Source organism: Theropithecus gelada, chromosome 14 (genome assembly GCF_003255815.1).
Source record: "Theropithecus gelada isolate Dixy chromosome 14, Tgel_1.0, whole genome shotgun sequence".
In the NCBI taxonomy this organism is placed as follows: domain Eukaryota; kingdom Metazoa; phylum Chordata; class Mammalia; order Primates; family Cercopithecidae; genus Theropithecus; species Theropithecus gelada.
In genome coordinates, this window is record NC_037682.1 from 92,864,964 (window position 1) to 92,885,949 (window position 20,986).

General features: G+C 38.0%; 1 protein-coding gene across 1 annotated transcript in view; it reads left to right on the plus strand.

Moving 5' to 3' along the window:
• ARHGAP42 (Rho GTPase activating protein 42) overlaps positions 1–20,986 on the plus strand; it is a 309,795-nt gene that overhangs the window by 212,868 nt on the left and 75,941 nt on the right. The window contains exons 5-6 of the mRNA XM_025358156.1: positions 11,791–11,892; positions 20,866–20,976. Of these exons, the coding sequence (XP_025213941.1) occupies positions 11,791–11,892; positions 20,866–20,976 (213 nt within the window). The remainder of the gene's footprint in view (positions 1–11,790; positions 11,893–20,865; positions 20,977–20,986) is intronic.

The window sequence follows — 20,986 nt, forward strand, 5'->3', positions numbered from 1 at the left end:
CAGTCATTTTTCTTTTAAATGTTAAAACTAAGCAGTTGTGCTGTTTAATGCTGATTTTGAGAAAGGTGTTGTGTTTTAGTCTAGATTCCATCCTCTTGCTGACTGAGTGGCCTATAATTAATTTCCATGAACCTCGTTTTTCCACTCTTTAAGATGGGAGTCAGTTTAAGCATAATCTTCCAGAAATCCTTATTGATAGGAAAATATATAAAATTGGATCAAGAGAATAAGATTGTGAATGAGCCTGCAAAGCTCTTGAAAATGTTTTGTTTTTCTTGTCATAAAATCATAGAGATAACACACTCAATAAAGATGTTAACTTTCATATACATCTTAGGACTATTTATATTGGTATTGAGCCCAGTTTATATCTTTCAGGGCTCTTTGGTCTTGCTCAGTAGAACACCCTGAACTAGGAGTATCACATCTTATCCCTTTCACATGCTGAAGGCCTGGCTCCAGTGCAGACTCCTGCTGCAGTAGGAACCGCAGCATGTATGGTGCAGAGGCTTCAGGGCACATTGGCTCCTCCCATCACGTCTAGACCGCGGATGGAGTACTGTACTGTCACCTCTGGGCTCTGGCGTCTCCCATGACTGCTAGTGGGCCAGGTGACACTGAAAAGCAGGAGAGTTCTTGTTCCATGTGGTAAATTTTGATCAATTATGAGAAGGAACTGGCAGATAAACTTGCTTCTTGCTTGCTTGCCCAGTGAACAGCCCCAAGGTGTGTTGGTTTTGGACAGCATGAATGGAGATGTGCCACAGAGGTAGAGTAGCTGGCTGGCTCCTCATGCTGCTGTGGCCAGCTCAGCTGAGACCACTTGCATTTACCTTCCTTCCTTGTCTCACATCTCTATTCCTCAGTCTTGCTGTCCAAGATGTGTGCGTGCACGCACGCGCACACACACACACACACACACACCCCAAGCTTTAGCAGGCAAGCTTTGCCTCAGGCAATGTTTTCTTGGAAATTTGAACTAAAGCAGTATTATATGTAATATAATATAAAAGTTTAATTTCTACTGCTATTGTTTTTAGGAATAAGAAAAAAAAATACATCTGTTAGTTTTAGTCAGATCCAGTACTTGTTATAAGTGGTCTAAGTAGTCTTTGTTTTGCCTAGTAATTTATCAGTTCGTATTTATTTGTTCATCCAAGTTCTTTGTCATCCTAGAAGAGCAGAGAAATCCAAATGCTTGGCATGGAAAAAAGCTTCAGTAACTTTAATTAGGAAATCTTCAAATTCACCCAGGGTGATTTTCCACATATCTTGTCTGGTATGCAGAGTTATGTAACCCTAGTTTGATTCCTAACTTGATGTCAGAGCCATCAGCTTGTAGCCACTCCACACACTGTCTGCCTACTAATTCCAGTCTTCCTTGTCTTCCCATAGCTACAAGAGGAGATTGACAATTGGATGCTGTATTAGTCAGCGTTCTCTTAGAGGGGCAGAATATATGTATATGTAAAGGGAAGTTTATTAAGTGTTAACTTACATGATCACAAAGTCCCACAATAGGCTCTCTGCAATCTAAGGAGCAAGGATAGTCAGCCTGAGTCTCAAAACTGAAGAACTTGGAGTCTGATGTTTGAGGGCAGGAGGCATCCAGCATGGGAGAAAGATGTAGGCTGAGAAAGATGTTGTCTCTCCTTTTCACATTTTTTCTGCCTGCTTTATATTCACTGGAAGCTGATTAGACTGTGCCCACCAGTTTAAGGGTGGATCTGCCTTCCCCAGCCCACTGACTCAAATGTTCATCTCTTTTGGCAACACTTACACAGACAGACGCAGGATTAATACTTTGTATCCTTCAATCTAATCAAGTTGACACTCAGTATTAATCATCGCAGATGCTATCATATGCTCTCAACATCATTCTCTTTCTCTCACAAGGTTTAAAGCAGCATTACAAATACCCAACACCCCTTCTACTTCCTACTTTTCCTCTCTCATTTTTTTTTTTTTTTTTTTTTTTTTGAGACGGAGTCTCGCTCTGTTGCCCCGGGTGGAGGGTGGGGGGCCGGTTTCTCCCCCCTCTAAAATCCCCCCCTCGGGGTTTCTGGTTTTTTTTTTTTTTTTTTTGAAATGGAGTCTTGCTTTCTCACCCAGGCTGAAGTACGGTAATGTGATCTCTGCTCACTGCAATCTCTGCCTCCCAGATTCAAGCGATTCTCCTGTCTCAGCCTCCCAAGTAGCTGGAATTACAGGTGCCTGCCACCACACCCAGCTAATTTTTGTATTTTTAGTAGAGATGGGGTTTTGCCATGTTGACCAGGCTGGTCTCAAACTCCTGACCTCAGATGATCCACTCGCCTCAGCCTCCCAAAATGCTGGGGTTATAGGCATGAGCCACCATGCCCGGCCTCTCATCCCCTCTTTCCTTAATCTCTTTCTTTGTTCACTTTTCTTTCTTTCTTCCCTCTCTTCTTTCCTTTGTCCTTTTTCTCCTTCATCTCCCACCTCACCTCTCCACCTTTTTTTTTTTTTTTTTTTTTTTGGAGGAAATGAAGTGCTGTGGTTTTAATCTGTTGCTTCCTTAGATTGCATTTTACTTTGCAAGGAACATGGAACTGGGAACCAGACAGATTTAATTTTGATTATCTGCCGTGCCTGTCATAAGCTCTATGACCTTGGTCAGATTACTTCTCTCTTCTTTGATAATGTTTTCATGCTCATAAAATGAGGATTTATTATTCTTACCTTGTAGAATTTGTATGTGGAGTTCTGGTATGCAAACTACTTTACAACCACTGTTAATTGTTCTCCTGGTCTTGGTCAGCACTGAGCATCAGTACCAGTCACAAAATGGGTATTTACTAAAAGCTCAAGTTAATGAATGAATTAATAAAAATCTACTTGTGAGCCAGATGTCAGCATACCCTTAGGAAACTTTCTCTTCTCTCCATTCTAATTTTTGTTCATTCTTACCAATTTTTCAACTTTCGTGTTTCTCCTCCTCTCTTGCTATCCCATCTCCATTTTTTATCCTTTTCTTCTCATTTTTAAAACAGAATTCAATTATTGAAGAATTGAACAATGCCTAAAATTGAAAAAGGAAAATGAATATATTATTTAGAAAAGTGAAGATAAATGTGAATCAGTAGCTTAAAAATTCACAAGTATTTGCCTTCAGGTATCAGAACTTTGGAATAGAGATAGAGCAGAGAGCTGGCTTAATTTATAATTTGTATGCCTTCACATATGATTAGGTTGTTGAAAACTGTGTATATCTTTAATAATTAACTTCCACCTATGGAAGATGAATATTTAGCATCCTTACAGTACCACAACCACTACTACTTCAAACATATTTCCCTTCCTGCTACCTTCCAAATATATATCATTTGATTACATTTTTAAAAAGATCAATGGTCATTGTTCACATAACAATAAATTATGGTTCATAGGTGAACCGTATCAGATTCTATGATTACTTTTTTTGCATAAGTTTTTTTTTCTTGGTGTCAATAATTGCCTTACTTTCAAATTTTGCTTAATTTTCTGTTTCCAAGTACAAGGATGTAATTACACAACAAACCTTGGGCCGGATGCAGTGGCTCACACCTGTAATCCTACCACTTAGGGAGTTCGAGGCAGGTGGTTCACTTGAGCCCACGAATTTGAGACCAGCCTGGCCAATGTAGCAAAACCCTGTCTCTACTAAAGATACCAAAATTAGCTGGGCATGGTGGTGCATGCCTGTGGTCCCAGCTACTCAGGAGGCTGAGGCGCAGGAATTGTTTGACTTCCGAAGCGGAAGCTGCAGTTAGCCAAGATGTTGCCACTGCACTCTGACCAGGGCGATAGTCTTAATATGTTTAGACATATCACGTAATACCTTCTCCATTCCATTTGTTTAGAGACATCTCTCCTATAACTCTCATCTTAGCTGGTTGCTTTAAAGTTCAAAGCCTTACTTGTCCATCTAATTTTCTGGAAGATCATATTACCATTATTTTGGGAGTTTCCTGTGACTCTAAACTGAAAAAACTCTTGTTTTTTCAGATCTTGTGCCTAACTTCCTTAATTTATTCCCTCATGTGAGCAAAGCACACCCCTCAGTATTCTCCTGAGAAATGGTACAGAAGCAGTAGAATTTTTGAGGCCTTACACATTTGTAAATATTTTTATTCTACCCTCAACCTGGAATGATAATTTAACTAGAAATAGAAAGCTAGGTTTGAATGAATTAGTTCTCAGAAATTTGAAGGCTATGGATTTTGATTTAATGCTTCTTTTATGCTGTTGAAGATCCATTATTGTTGTGATTTCAGATGATTTTTCTGTAAGCTCCATTTTCATATGGGTTGCTTTTAGGTTTTCATTTTATCGATCTTTTTTAAACCTTTTATGATGATATGCCTTTTGTTTATTTTCTCATTCATTGCACAGTGTACACATTGGGCCATTTTAGTACGGAAACTTTAAAACAAATTCATTCTGGAAATTTTCCTGAAATTTTTTTTTGGCAATTCTCATCTCTCATTCAGCAGTTCTATTAGTCAGATGGGTTTCTGATATTCTTCATGTTTTAAAACTATATTTTCTGATTTTAATAGCCCTCTTCCTTATTTACATTTAACTTCTAGAAATTATGTTGTTTGATGTATCTATTTGTTTTAAATTTTTCTACCCAGAACTGGGTTTTGAGATCCATCAACATTTAATATTTCTCTCTAACTTCCATGTAGCACTCCATGGCACACATCTAAAACATTTTATGTACCCTCTAACAAATACCCCAGCTCCTTTTCTGTTCCCACAGATAACACCTTAATGAATATCCTCATTTGTGTTTGCTATGCACATTTCTGTTAGCATCTCATTGAGAGATACACCCAGAAGTTGGTTCTTAGGACACACATACATGTCCCTTAGTAGTGCAATGTTTCCGTGTAAAAGGGCTTCACCCCTCTACAATACCATTAGTAGTACATAAGGGTTCCTGTGTCTCCACATGCTCTCAGCACATGGCATCATTCAACTTTCTAACTCATATAGCATCCAATTGATAAAATGTAATATCTCATGGGTTTAATTTGCTTGTCTCCAATAATGAATGAGTTTGAACAACTCTTCATATGTGTGTTACACTTTGGGTTTCCTCTTTTGTGTATTATCCCTTCATATCCTTGACATGCATTATCTGCTTGCTTCTTTCTGTCCAGTTTGTAGGAGTTCCTTGTAAATGCAAATGTGAATCCTTTGGTTCCTAAGAGTTTGATCACCTGGTGGTGGTGGCAATGATGTAACTGGGAAAGCAAGAGATACGGTGAATTATAATGGTACAACCCTCTGGAAAGAAGCCATATTGGGATGTCTGGATTTCAGCAGATTGTGGATGGGGGAGTTGGTGGAGAATGGGTTGGAGAGATTAAGAGTTGTTGGGTGGAATCACCCAGAGGAGAGACATTGCTGTGCAAGCCACACCAATATTCTCACCAAATTGAGCTTCTGGATGCCAAGATCCCTTGGGCCCCAGGTAATGCCTAGATAACATGGGGTGGACTGTGCTAGCAACTGGCCCTTTTGGGAGTCAGAGGTGGTGATGCTGCTGTGGGCTGCCACTCTAGGCAAGGAGTACATCCCACCATCAGAGGAAGAAGAAGTCTAATTAGGGGTGGTAGTTGGAGCTACCTCTAATCCTCTTATGTATTTTCAGAGCCTAACACCATTATAATTTATACGAATTCCTCATGTTTTTGGAATACAAACAGCTATTGGTTTTTATTATTACTTAAGTTGAAGGATTTCTCAAAATAGTGCTTATTTATTTAATGGCCATACTAACATGATAACATAAATAGTTGCTTGGGAAATTTCACAATATCCTATGTGGCAATTAATAATATTGAGACTTGAAAATGTCATGAATCAATATTAATGATGTTTTCTTTTACTACAAAGAAACGTAGAAATATTCACTTATTTTTTAAAACTTATAGTAACATTAAAATGAAGGTTGCTAATTAAAGTATTTAAACAAAGCTTTCTAGTAGTCTTTTATAGAAAAATGTGGTTAGATAACATTTTCATAATTTATTTTTACTTATGATTAAGTATGGTAAAGTTTGTTCTTCATCTTTGGTACCTGCTTATGGTCAGTGGAAGACATTGGATTGGCATCTTTTAAAACAATAGTGTGTATTCTGGGCTTTTAGTGTACCCATCACCTGAATAGTGTTCACTGTACCCAACAGGTAATATTTCATCCTTCACCCGCCTCCCACTGTTTGGAGTCTCCAGTGTCTATTATCCCACTCTGTATATTCATGTGTACCCATTTTTTAAATTTCACTTATAAATTAGAACATACAGTTTTTGGCTATTGCTGAGTCATTTTTCTTAGGATAATGGACCCCGGTTCCATCCATGTTGCTGCAAGAGACATGTTTCATTCTTCTTTATGTCTGAGTAGTTTAAGTATTCCATGGTGTATATATATCACATTTAAAAAATCCAGTTATCCATCGATGGGCATTTAGGTTGATTCCATGAGTTTGCTATTGTGATTGCTGCTGTAATATGAGTGTAGGTAACTGTTTGATCTAATGATTTCTTTCCCTTTGGGTAACCCCACCCAATACTGAGATTGCTAGGTACAATGGTAGCTCGATTCTTAGCTCTTTGCAAAACCTCCATACTGTTTTCCATAGAAATAATTTATATTTCCACCAGCAGTGTGTAATCATGCCCTTTTCTCTGCAGCCTCGCCAGCATCTGTGGTTTTCTGACCAACCATTCTGACTGATGTGAGATGGTATCTCATTGTGGTTTTAATTTGCATTTCTCTGATGATTAGTGACATTGAGCATTTTTTCATGTTAGCTGCTTGTGTGTCTTCTTTTGAGAAATGTCTATTCATGTCCTCTGCCTAGTTTTTAATAGGGTTATTTGTCTTTTTCTTGTGGGGTTGATTGAATTTCTTGTAGGTTATGGATATTAGCCCTTTGTTGGGTGGATTGTTTGCAAATTCTTTCTCCCATTCTGTAGGTAGTCTCTTTACTTGTTGATTATCTCTTTTGCTGTTCAGAACTTTTTAGTTTGATTAAGTTCTATTTGTCTTGTTTTGTTTTTGTTGCATTTGCTTTTGAGGTTTTAGTCATAAATTCTTTCCATAAGCTAGAGTTTTTCCTAGTTTTTTTTCTAAGATTTTTTTTTTTTTTTTTTTTTTTAACGGAATTTCAGAGTTTCACTTTTATTGCCCAGGCTGGAGTGCAGTGGTGTGATCTTGGCTCACTGCAACTTCCCCCTCCAGGGTTCAAGCCATTCTCCTGCCTCAGCCTCCCAAATAGGTGGGATTACAAGTGCCCGTCACCATGCCCAGTTAATTTTTGTATTTTTAGTAGAGACGGGGTTTTGCCATGTCAGCCAGGCTGGTCTCGAAGTCCTGACCTCAGGTGATCCACCAGCCTTGGCCTCCCAAAGTGCTGGGATTACAGACGTAAGCCACAGGCACCCGGCCTTCTAGGATTTTTATAGTTTCAGATCTTACCATGAAGTCTTTAACCCATGGTGAGAGAAGAGATTGGGGTCCAGTTTCACCCTTCTGCATACGGCTGTCCAATTTTCCAGCATCATTTATTGAATAGGGTGTCCTTTCCCCATTATGTATTTTTGTCAGCTTTTTCAAAGATCAGTTGGTTATAAGAGGGTGTATTAATATATTTTTATCTTTGTGATATGCCTAAAGTCTTATAAATATTTGACATTTTAAAAATTAATACAAACCACAATTTTAAGAGTAAAGTTGACACTTGGAGTTTGTGCTACAGTAGTTTCCTTCCATTCCTCATTTGAGTGTATAAAATGGACATGTGGCCTGACCATGTAGTAAGTAATAATGTGAGCACTATGCCCAAAATAAATGCAGTGTAGATTAGAAAGCCAGCTGATTGCAGCCCCAAATGTAGCTTACTTTTCACCAGCTAGAATTGGGTCTGAGAACTAATTCACCATTTTTGAGGATATATTTTATTTAGTCAGTAGTTGCCTTCTGTCTCTGTGTCTCCTTTCTCTGTCTCTCCATCTTTATCTGCATAGACATATAGTAAGGAATGGCAGCAACCGTGATACTAAAAACAGTACTACGCTTTATCTTTTATCTTTTATCTTTTATCGTTTATCATTTCTCTTCTAGAACACCCCCTTCTACCTCACTCTTCATCTTTTTTTCCATCAAGATTATTATTTTATTGTGGCTTTATTTTAAATGATTACTTAATTTAAATGCACTTACTGTGGATTGACAGAAAACGTCCCATTACAGTATGAAGTCTTTTTTTTAAAATAATGCCATATCAGTAAGAAAACAGTGATCATGAACAGCATTTAGGAACAATTCATGAGTTTTTTTTCCCCTTCCTTTAGCAGCACTGATCTCAGAGAAAATTCTTAGTTTGATGTCCACAACAAGTAACGCAAGAGACAAGAGGTAGCTATATGGGGTTACGTTACTAAGTCCAAATAAGACTTAGCTTACATGAGCAGTAAATCATGGCTTTTGGAGGAGATTTGAGTTGCAAGGTAAAGTGCTTTTTGTTTTCTAGAGGATGCTTCCCTAGATTATAGCTGTCCTTCATGTGGCCTAGTCTTTTATCTCAGCTCTTTAATTTTACGCTTAAACTGAATGTGTTTTTGTTATCTACATCATTGGAACCTTAGAGATCTTTTTTTCTGGCCTGGTGGTGTGAAGGGGCAGGGTTTGAATAAGAGTCCAGGAAGTGGTTCTCAGAATGATTTTTGTATTGCCAGAAATGCTGATGTATTGGCCCCAAATTAACATTTCCAAAAATGTCACCCTACACAAACTGAAAACAAAGATACAAGTGTCGTCACCACAGCTGTGCACTCTCCTCCTGAAACCAGTTTCCTCCTCTTCTGTGAAAAGTGAGAAATTTTAAGCATCTATTTTAAGATGAAAGGGAGTCAGTTTTCTGTACTATACTATAACCCAGCTGGTTGCTCACTTAGTGGATTTGAGTTAGGACTGTTTGTACAGATATGTCCCTTGTACCATGGATAACAGTTTGTTGAACAAATAGAATGTCTGTGAGGGTCTGTGGTGGCCACTATTATAAGAAGAAGAATTTAACTTATTAAATATTTATCGAGTATTCATTAGGTATTCCATTTTAAGGTAGATGGGGGTGTATACATAAAATCTCTGCTGTAAGTAGAACATGAACCCTATTAGAGACCCATATGTATATAACTACATGAACATTCAAAAGAGAGAGAGTTGAAAGAAGGGAATTATGAATGGCATTTATTTGAGCTGAATGCTAAAAGTAGATATAATTTGAATGTGTGGAAATTGGAAGAAATGAGCATTTATGTCGGAGGGAATGACCTAGAGAGAGAAAAGAAAAAAGGATCATGGATAGGGAGCTGAAAAAGAGCTAGTGAGAGAGAACTTTAGAAAGGTATGTTGCAGGGTAGTTGTGGGCATGAAGTGCCAGATTAAAAAGTAACATCCACCAAGCAAAAGATGGGAAATTCACCAGGGTATCTGCTCCAACAGTGAGTGGAGAGGACTAGCCTCTCTATCCTGAACCTTGGGCCTCTCGTTTCCTTTGGTTCAGCTATTTCATGTTTTGTAATGTGAGTTTCTTAACACACCTTTTGTGGTGGAATCCTACTCATTGTCCAGTTGTGTTTATCTTAGTAGGACCACATTTTCTCCTTAGGTAATAAGAATTATTTGAATAGTTTGATTTATTCCCTTCCCTCATTTATAGGTGGTAATACTTTAATGTACAAACATCTCAGTACTTCTTACATGGTCTAAAAGTGATGTGAACTCTTAAAGCAGAACCTTACTTACTCTTCCTTTTCAGCTCAATTTTACCAGCTCACGTTCTAAAATTCCACACATGGAAAAAGATTATGATGGGTGCTTGGAAGTATAACCGAGAAGAAAGTTAAGAGTGCCAATGGATCAAAATAGCATTTTCTAGATAGATAAACCTGAATCTGACAACCTCAGAATAGCAGGAAAATCCCTTAAGCTGGAAGATTTTCCTTCTCTTTAATTAGGTTCAGTTAGGTTCAAAAACCATAATTACTTCTACACTTGACAAAAACTGCAATTACTTCTGCACCAATCTAATACTTCCCTCTCTCCTTTTTTCCCTTCCTCCATCCACCCATCTGTGCATCTATTCATTGATTATTTTTAAATAATCTCTTCTAGGTATTTATGCAAGTAATGAAGCAAAGCATTGTGTGTTACAAACACATAATGGACTTGTTTAAAAAAAAAATCAGTTCCAGAATCTCTGGAAGGAGAAAAATCTGCATTCTGAACATGCTTATAAACACCAATTTAGGTGATCCAGAGGTCGCAGTTTCAGAGACACTGAAATAAAAGGAAAGTGTCCCGTCCCGCGGGATCGTCAATGTAGGCCCTAGAAGAGGGAGTGGGAACTCGGGGGGACAAGAGACACGAGAAATGGAGACAAGACAGTATCCTGATCAAGTCTCGTTTATTGGTGGCAGTGTAATGCCTTATATAGACCGGCAGGGGCGGAGGTTGGGCCAGGGCGATGATGGTGGCCCTGTGGTGGGCGTGGCCAGGTAGGTCTCGGTTTCTTCGGTAGGACGTCATGTTGCACCTGCGCCGTGGGTTGGTAATTTTCCCGGGCGCGGGATGGCTCCTGCGCTGTAAGTTGATCGTTTTCCCGGGCGCGGGAAAATGGGTGATGAAGAACCCGGAAGAGCGCCATTTTGTACTGGCCTATGAGACAGCAGAACAGGGAAGAAAGTAAATCTAGGGAGGAGGCATAGAGTGGAAGCGTATAGAGCTCAGGCGTCAGTCGTCAGTTATAATCGCTATGGCCAGGCCACGCAGCTCCGGACAGAAAGAATAGTACTTCTTTGGCCAATGAAATTTATGATTGTAGTTACTTAGTATTTGTTTTATATGGACTTATACATGGAAAAGACATATCTGGTGGATACAATATTTATAGTTGTAGAAGATTATATGCCCAGGTATGTCCTCTTCCCTTCAATGTTTCATTCAATTTGCATTTCTATGGAAGCATGCCATGGGATAAAGGGTAAAGTTACTCCCTTCTCGCTATTCTCCCTCCCAGTTGCTCCCCAAAACTCCAACATGTCAGGAACAAAGGTCAGCTATTAGAGTTATGTTCAGAGTTTATGGTACAGAGGTTGTTAATCCTTTCGATTTATTTGACTTTGAATTTTCTTATTTAATTATTTGAAACTACCAACATTTAAAAATCTTTTCCTCCATGTCAAGAATTAGTCATTTGATATTTCAGGTGTCTTCTGTGGCTGAGAAATAATATGATTCTGTGAAAAGATTCCATGTGAGTGGTTCTCCAGACATTATATATTGACTCATCTGAATAAAAAAAAAGCCTAAGAAAGATATTTTTCTCTTGGTCACATCTCAGACCTACTGGATCAGAATATATTGTTAAGAGTCAATTATAGTGCTCTTGGTGGGACTTGCTGTAGCCAGCCTGGCCCCTACCCATACTACAGTTCCATTTGCTCCAAAGGAGATGTGACTTCCCTTGTTTGTTTATACATGTATTTCTCACTACAAGATGGAAAGCGTTTTTGAGAGCAGAGTACATACTGAAATGGCTCGTTTCACTTCCATCTTCCTATTTTTACTAAATTAAGGTTTTACACATAGTTGGGACTGACTATCTTTATTAAATAATTACATGGGACTTTGATGGGAATGGTGAAAATCAGTGTTTTCTGGATGCTCTGAATTAAATATTTTTTGTTGTTATTGCTCTCTTTTAGGATGGAAAGAAGAAGTTTGACAAAGAAAGTGAAAAATATTATTCTATCCTTGAAAAGCATTTAAATTTGTCTGCAAAGAAAAAGGAGTCTCATTTACAAGAGGTAAGCTTTTCCAGCTTTTCCAACTGAAATAATGGAAAAGGCATTAAGTCATATAAAGTCAAAATTTCTGAAGGTAAAACTATCTCAAAATCTGCTACTATTTAATAAAATAATTATGATAGCAATAGCTAAATTAATTGAGAACTTACTATGGACAATACTTTAAACACATTATAACTGTTCCAAGTGAAGGATTAATATTTCTTTCCACAATGAGAAAGGTTGAAACAAGAACTTTTCCTTTTCTTCTTTTTGAGCATTTTTAAAGGGACAGGACCTATTAAATTCATATTATGGCCTTCATATTAAATTTAAAATATCTGTAACATTGATTTTAAAGCTTTGCTTCAGCATGGGGAGAAAGATAGACACACAGCTACATGTTTTGTTTTATTTTATTTTATTTTATTTTATTTTATTTTGTTTTATTTTATTTTATTTTTGAGATGGAGTTTGGGTGTGTCATCCAGGCTGGAGTGCAGTGGCGCGCTGTCAGCTGACTGCAACCTCTGCCGCCCGGGTTCAAGCAGTTCTTGTGCTGCAGCCTCCTGAGTAGCTGAGATTACAGGCACGTGCCACAATGCCCAGCTAATTTTTGTATTTTTAATAGAGACAGGGTTTCACCATGTTGGTCAGGCTGGTCTTGAACTCCTGACCTCAAGTGATCTGCCTGCCTCGGCCTCCCAAAGTGCTGGGATCACAGACATGAACCACCGTGCCCAGCTGCTACATGTTTTTAAATCTCAATTATTTTATATCAATTTTCCTTAAGAACAAATGAATAAATATTTTGCTCACATCTACACATCTAAGCAGTTTGTTTCTTCCCTCTGTCCGAAATATATTTTATTCTTCCCATTGGTAGTGTTTTAACTATAATTCATAAAATCAAGGCTAGTTCTTTTACTAAGGAATAATGTAGTTCCAATTTCAGTGTCAAAGTATGTCCAATAAATAAATAACCAGACTCCCTTGCCATTGTCACCTTGAGAACAAAAACAAAAAAACGTGAATCAGCCCTCATCTCTCCTCCGCCTCCTGGTGGACACTGAAGTGAACACCATTAGTAGGGCGTTGCTGGGTAGCTGACCCGCAGCTCACCACTGTTGTCTAAAAAGTGATCAGGAACCATATGCAGTGTTCTTTAGTCTCTTCCTCCTCTCTCTTCACATGTTGTAGTCCAGAGCCTCTTTCCTGATCCTTCTGCTAGGAAAACCTCCTCCCTTCCTGAACTGCTTCTCAAGTTCAACCTGGTCTTCAGCTCTCTTTATTCCTTTTCTTATTTCTCCTACCTCTGAGTTCAACCAGAAGGCATGCTTGACAACTCAAGAGTATTACAAAGTTCCTACAGCCTCAAAAAGAAATAGGAGTGTGATGTTGGCATCTGATTCCCTTTTTTTCCAACAGGCATATGTTCTCATCGACAGTATCAAATTTCTTTATTTAAAGATGTTCAACATTGGGAAGTTTTGTTTTGCTTAATATTAATATATGACTTCATCAGTATGCTTTCTGTTATTAACACATACTATTAAAAATAATATAATTTAATATATAATTGTGTGCTTGTGGAAAGATTTTGATACTAAACTGATGGAAGACAATCTGCCATTAAGAAAAACTAGATTTCTATTTTAAATTTCTTGGACATATTTAACCTTACTGTATTTGGTACTGCTTGTTGTAATTTAATACTGTGTTTACATGTACCAAATGTCTTAAATGATCATGTTAAGACCAAATGTCTTAATACCTTGCACTAGAATAAACCTAAGAGAGAAGGGGGTTATGGTATGAATGTGGATGTAGTCATGTAGAGAGACACTCATCTAATTATCACCAGTACATCATCATCTACCATGCCCAGGGCTATGGCCAGGCACCTTTTCACAAATTGACTAAGGGAAAATTAAGCGTGGTCTTTAGAGACCCTAAAGAATTTTAGGTTCCTGATAAATATGAGAAATCATTCTTTGAAGATACTGCTTAAACCATCTTAAGGAAATGATAACATTATCCTGATTTTAAAGTGCTCTAGAGAATACATCCCAATTTTTCCTGACAACTTTGCTCAATATTTATTACTTGCCTTGCTTTAACAACTTAAGCTATGGTAAAACAGAAAATACATTCTGATTTCATATTTAAGTGGAGGCTGAAAAAGATAATAGCATAGTAACATCCTCCTCCCACCTCACTCCACAAGTTCACAGACACTTCTTTTCCAGGAGATACATCCTAGAACACAACACAACTAACACATTGTGTTGAGGTAGCTTCTCAGGGGTATATAATGTAGACAAGGCAAAATGTAGCTTGGATCCCCCTCGCCCTCGCCCCTCTAGGAATCAAACTTGTTGTAGGGAGATGCTGCCATAAACATATTTAATTCTGTGACATGGTATTAAAAGTCATCTGCTCCTTTCTAGAACAGCTCTGGTCCTTCTGTCAGCCCCAAGCTTATTAACTCGTTCTCATAAAGGCCCTCTCTGCCTTCCTACCTTCACAGCTGGCTCCTTAATCATCTTGTTGATGAAAAAGAAGTGGCTGCCCGTTTCCAGGACTAAATTGAAGAGTCATCTTTTATTAACAAAATCCCAAGACCATCAATTAGGCCATTGGAGTAAACAATTGGAGAATCAGAAGCAAACTTTTCAAGATTATAGGCTTTATAGTGGATGAAAAGAAGTAATATTTGTTATGTAAATAAATAATTCTTTTCTAAAGATAAAAGGAAGGTATCATAAAGGAAATGTAGAAAGACCTGAATGCATAAAAATAAGTAATCTGTTTCAAAAGACATTAAACCGAATTAAATGTCAAACCATTAGGGAATGTAAACAATGTATGATATGGGGTTATCATCTCTTATATACAAGAAGAGTTTGCCAATCAGTGTCAGAAAGGTAAACACTTCAATGGAAAGAAATGGGCTAAGGACGCAAACAGGCATTGACTAAGGAGGAAATATGAGTTATAATAAATATGGTTAGTTTGAGTGCCACATGTATTTGAAAATGCAAATAACAACATGTCATTTTCAATTTGATAAAGAGAATATCTATTGTTAGTGAAGGTATAGGAAACTGGGCACACTTTTGTTCTCCCAGTGAGAACATAAAAAGATTTAATCATTCTTAAGGTAAATTTGACTGTATTTCAACAAACCTGAAACATGCTAGGTAGTTGAGACGATTTCTCTTGGTAAGAATTTACCCCAAAGAAATTATCAGAGATAAGCATAAAAATTGTGTAGATATTGTTTAAATATTGATATAAGAATTATTCGTAAGTTCAGAAATTTAGAAATATCTGAAATGGCAGAAAGAATGATTGGGGTAAATATACAAATGTAGTTTGACCAAAAATGGAGTGTGATATGTTAAAAGTTTGATTTGGAGAATCATTTAAAGACATTGAGAAATAGTCATACAAATAGGAAAAAAGCAGATTGTAAACCAGAACATACAGTATTATACCAGGCTTGTTTTAAAGGAAGTTTGTGTGTGTGTGTGTGTCACATCAAAATATTAACAGTGGAATTGCAATTCTTACTATCTTCACATTTCTCTGTCATAGTAACAAATAATGAATCAGCTTACAATAACAAATATTTTTATATTTATAATTAGGAAAAAAGTAAAGAGGAAATAGATTCCCTTTAGACATCCAGATTTTGGTTTTTCCACCTATCACTAACTACTCTTTCAGTAGGTTCCTCTTGAGGCACCTCCTAAATGAAGCGAAGTCCTTAGGCATAGTTCTTATATCTCTATTCTTATCCTTCAGTTTCTGTCCCTGAAACCTCTTCTACTTTCACATTGTTTATAACATCTAGATGAACATCTCTCATGGCATGATTTTGTCATGCCTGACTGTCTTTGCACTGTCCTCTGGCTGGTTACCAATACTTTAGATTGACCAATTCCTAGTGAAGTGCGAAATCTTGCACCTCACCATCTTTTACCAAATTTGCTCCCACCTGTCATTTTCTCAATTATCTGTTAATGCTAGCATTATTTATTTATTTATTTATTTATTTATTTTTGAGAACAAGTTTCACTCTGTTGCCCAGGCTGGAGTGCAGAGGCATGATCTTGTCTCATTGCAACCTCTACCTCTTGGGTCCAAGCAATTCTCATGCCTCAGCCTCTCGAGTAGCTGGGACTACAGGTGTGTACCACCATGCCCAGCTAAGTTTTGTAGTTTTAGTGGAGACAGGGTTTCACTCTGTTGGCCAGGCTGGTCTCAAACTGCTGACCTCAAGTGATCCTCCTGCCTCAGGCTGCCAAATTGCTGGGATTATAGGCATGAACTACCATGCCCAGCCTAGTAGTAGTATTTTTTTGTATCAAATTTATCTGTGGCTTCTTCCTTGCTTCTCACACTCACATCATTCAGCTTCTCTTTCTTGCTGGGGTGCACCAGACTCCTTCACCATTATCAGATAAGAGATCTTTTTATATTCACATGTACCCAGGCCACCTCTTAATGTATTCTGCACTGTCCTCATGTTAATCTTGAATGTTGCTTGTTTCTCGTCAGCCTCCTTCTCAAGTTTTTGTATTGCCTATACGATGAAAGCTACACTCATTCTATATTTCTCTGCCTTAACTCTCATTTCTGTCTCCTCCAAACAAAACCTTTAGTCACAAACATTTTGTCCTACCTAAGCATAACGTCTCTTTTCCTGACTGTATCACGTCACTCAAACTCTTCTCGTTTTATCTCTTCCTCATTCTTCAAAGTCAAACTTAAATCTTTTCTCCTTGGGCAATTGCTGAGACCAACTCTGCTGGGGAGACCCTAACCCAGCGGCGCTAGAGGAATTATAGACACACACACAGAAATATAGAGGTGTGAAGTGGGAGATCAGGGGTCTCACAGCCTTCAGAGCGGAGAACCCCAAACGGAGATTTACCCACATATTTATTAACAGCAAGCCAGTCATTAGCATTGTTTCTATAGATATTAGATTAACTGAAAGTATCCCTTATGGGAAACAAAGGGATGGGCCGAATTAAAGGAATAGGTTGGGCTAGTTAACTGTAGCGGGAACATTTATGCCCTTAAGGCGTAAGTCGCTCATGCTGTAGTTTGTGACTTAAGAATGCCTTTAAGCGGTTTTCTGCCCTGGGCGGGCCAGGTGTTCCTTGCCCTCATTCCCGTAAACCCACAACCTTCCAGCTTGGGCATTAGGGCCATTATGGACATGTCACAGTGCTGCTGAGATTTTATTTATGGCCAGTTTTGGGGCCAGTTTATGGCCAGATTTTGGGGGGCTTGCTCGCATCAAGAAATGATTCAACAAATATCACCTGACGCCTTTCCCTCTCTTTTGAATTGAGATAGCTTCACAATAAGCTATCTGCAGAGTCATATGGTTTTCTTATGCAATTAATCTGGTTTCTTAAGGTCCCTTTTTTTGCCAGATAAACAACAGTTTACACCTGTTGTTCTGGCCTAATTATTACTAGTGCTCCCTTTCAGTTTTAAAATTATCTCAGTTCAATTGATGAATCCTAGGCTTACTCCACTTATCCAGTACAAAATATATAGCAGCAGTTGCTAGTGGATTTATAAGCAAGTGTTTGCTAGTGAACCATATGATGAGCTTACATACTAAAGAGATCTATTCTAAGTAAAAGAATGTCTTTCTATATCTTATACTGTAAAGAAATTGAACTGTCATATTCCTTAAGTACTGTATGCTCTGGATGACGTTTCTTAGCAGCTTTGGTCTATCAAATTTCAGTAGTCCACATTGGAGGCTATGAAAACACCCTATAAGTAGCAAACAACAAGAGTCATTTCTCTTTTAACCTTTCTTTGCTTCCCATTCCCCTTTTTGGAGGGGGGTGAGTGGGATGAGACTGTACATGGCAAATAAGTTTCTGAAGAAATGACTTAATACTTTTGTGTTGGGGTCCCCAAGACCAACCCCAGCTTTGGTCATTTGCTTGGAGAACTCACAGGACTCACATATAGTCATACTCATGGCTGAGATCTATTACAGTGAAAGTAAATAAAGAAAGGGTACAGGGGACAAATTCTGGGGGAAACCAGGTGCAACCTTCTAAGAGTACTCTCCCAATGGAGACACACAGAGCATGCTCGATTCCCCCTGCAAGGAGCTGTGGCCTGTGAAATGTTGTCCACCGAGGAAGTTCATTAGAGACTTGTTGCCTAGAGGTTTATTGGAGGCTGGTCACATAGCACCCGCTCCCGGGCATGTACCCAAATTCCAAACTCTCAGAGGGAAAGGAGGTGTTTGCATAAACCATATTGTTTGTACAAACAGTTTAGGTGCAGTAAGCCATCTCTTAGCTGTTAGAGTGATGTGAACCCTCCCTAAACTAACATTCCCAGACACCAGCCAGGGGCCAGCTTTGTAAGCAAACCTTTCAAGAAACAGCAGTTAGACCTGCTGTGCTAAATCTTTTCTGCATAGTTCTGTTGACTAGGAAAAAAAAAACATTTTAGACTCTGAAGGTCTCCACATTCTAGTTTGTTCCCATGTGCTCACAACACAATCAATGATGTTACATATATATATGTGTATATATATATTTTTAGATTTTTTTTATTTTTTATTTTTTATTATATTTTAAGTTCTAGGGTACATGTGCACAACGTGCAGGTTTGTTACCTATATATACTTGTGCCATGTTGGTGTGCTGCACCCATCGACTCGTCAGCACCCATCAACTCATCATTTACATCAGGTATAATTCCCAATGCCTTCCTTCCTCCCTCCCCCCTCCCCAAAATAGGCCCCGGTGTGTGATGTTCCCCTTCCTGAGTCCAAGTGATCTCATTGTCCAATTCCCACCATTGAGTGAGAACATGCAGTGTTTGGTTTTCCATTTTTGCGATAGTTTGCTGAGAATGATGGTTTCCAGCTGCATCCATGTCCCTACAAAGGGCACGAACTCATCCTTTTTTATGGCTGCATAGTATTTCATTGTGTGTATGTGCCACATTTTCTTAATCCAGTCTGTCACTGATGGACATTTGGGTTGATTCCAAGTCTTTGCTATTGTGAATAGTGCCGCAATAAACATACGTGTGCATGTGTCTTTCTAGCAGCATGATTTATAATCCTTTGGGTATTTTTTCTTTAAAAAAAAAAAAAAAATAGAGACAGCATCTTACAATATTGCCCAGGCTGGTCTTGAACTCCTGGGCTCGAACAGTCCTCCCACCTTGGCCTCTCAAAGTTTTGGGACTACAGATGTGAGCCACCTTATCCAGCCTGACATTATCTTTTAAAGTAAATAAAATTTCCAAAATAACTTGTGGAATAGAATAGTGCCCCTATTCTTGCATCCCTGTCACCCAGTAGTGTGCTAAGACACGCTCCAGAGAGTCCTTTTCCTGCATCTCTTTCCAGCTCCCACATTCTGTGATGTTGAGTTTGTGTTTTGAAACTGGCCATTTTGGCGTCATTTGTACCACAGAAACCACAAATATTGCAAATCAGGCTTTTCTCCCCAGAGAGCCAGTTGTTAAACATTTATTGACACCTATCCCTCATTACTAAATTAATTAATTCTTATGTATATAGTGTGTTCCAATAAGCGAAGGTAAGAAGAAAAGAAATATGATTTGTGTGGAATGCGGATGTTCTTTTTGTTTGCACCTCTATCTTTCATAAATGATGTCTGGGAGCTGAAAAGTTTTGGGTTCAAATCTCCTACCTGATTTATACATTCTTCACATTTATTAGCTTAAAAATTTAGAATACTCAACTTTAAACGTCTCTAGTGAGTTGCTGGTAATATTGGATTCTTTGTAATCACCTAATTAAATGCATAATAAGTATATATAATTACAGCTGATTCTTGAACAACGTGGGGGTTAGGGGCATCTACTCCCTGCACAGTTAAAAGTACATGTATAATTTTTTACTCCTCCAAATCTTAATTACTAATAGGTTCTGTTAACTGGAAGTCTTACCAATAAAATTTTTTTTTTTTTTTTAATTTTGTTTGTCAAACTACCATTATAAATGGCTTCAAGTTTTCTATCCCCAAATTGGTGTCAATGGATACTTAGTACTCCAGAGAGCCCCTTCTTTCCATCGGCTTTTGTAACATCCAGCTGGCAACAAGGAAGGTAGAGGTGGGCAAGAAAAGTAAGTCATGTCTCTCTGCTAAGCCAAAGTCACTTTTAAAGAGTGCATCTGAGGGTGATAGTAGGCAGAGAAGAGGGAAGAGAGAGGCATTGTCTAAAAGAAAATGAAATCACCTCAGTAATACTATCTTATATGTTGTCAATAGAACCTTATTGCAATCAGATATAATGAATGTGCATGGCATTGACATAGCATGATTCATCAGGTTAGAGCCATTGAATTTTTATTTGTCTGTTTATTTGTTTGACTCTGCTACCAGCATTATCTAAGATCTTACCTAATGAAGTGGCTCTCCTGCTTAATATTCTTAGATGCTTCTCCCTCCATTAAAATCCTAATTTGCTATGCAGCATCCAAGATATTTTACAGTATGATGCTATCCTCACTTCTCCCTCTTCTTCTCCATGTGTTCACACTGCAGTCAAATCCATTTCTTCATGCCTCTTTACTTTTTCAGGAAAATGGCCCCTGCTTTTTTTTATATTGTTGACAATTCAGTCAATTGTTCATCTTAAGATTCAACTCCAAATACCACCATTTTGTCCCATAATTTTGAATTTTATCTGTCCTTCTATGATCCCATAATTTTTCATTTACATTTCTTGTATTTTTTTTTTTTTAACTGCAATGGGTATTGTGTACTTATTCTGTGTGTGTTATATGTCTGTGTGTGTATCTCCTGCCCCACACACTCTATACTCTTGTAGGCAAAGACTATAATAAGTGCTGTGTTAAACTTTTTGTTGGAGTTACTTTGTAATAAAGATAGCAGAGCAGGAATTGAGTCTCTCTCTATGTAGAACCATCAGTAATCACCCTCTGATTTTTCTCTTTAGGCAGATACACAAATTGACCGAGAACATCAGAACTTCTATGAAGCGTCATTAGAATATGTCTTTAAAATTCAAGAGGTCCAAGAAAAAAAGAAGTTTGAATTTGTTGAACCGGTAAGTTTCA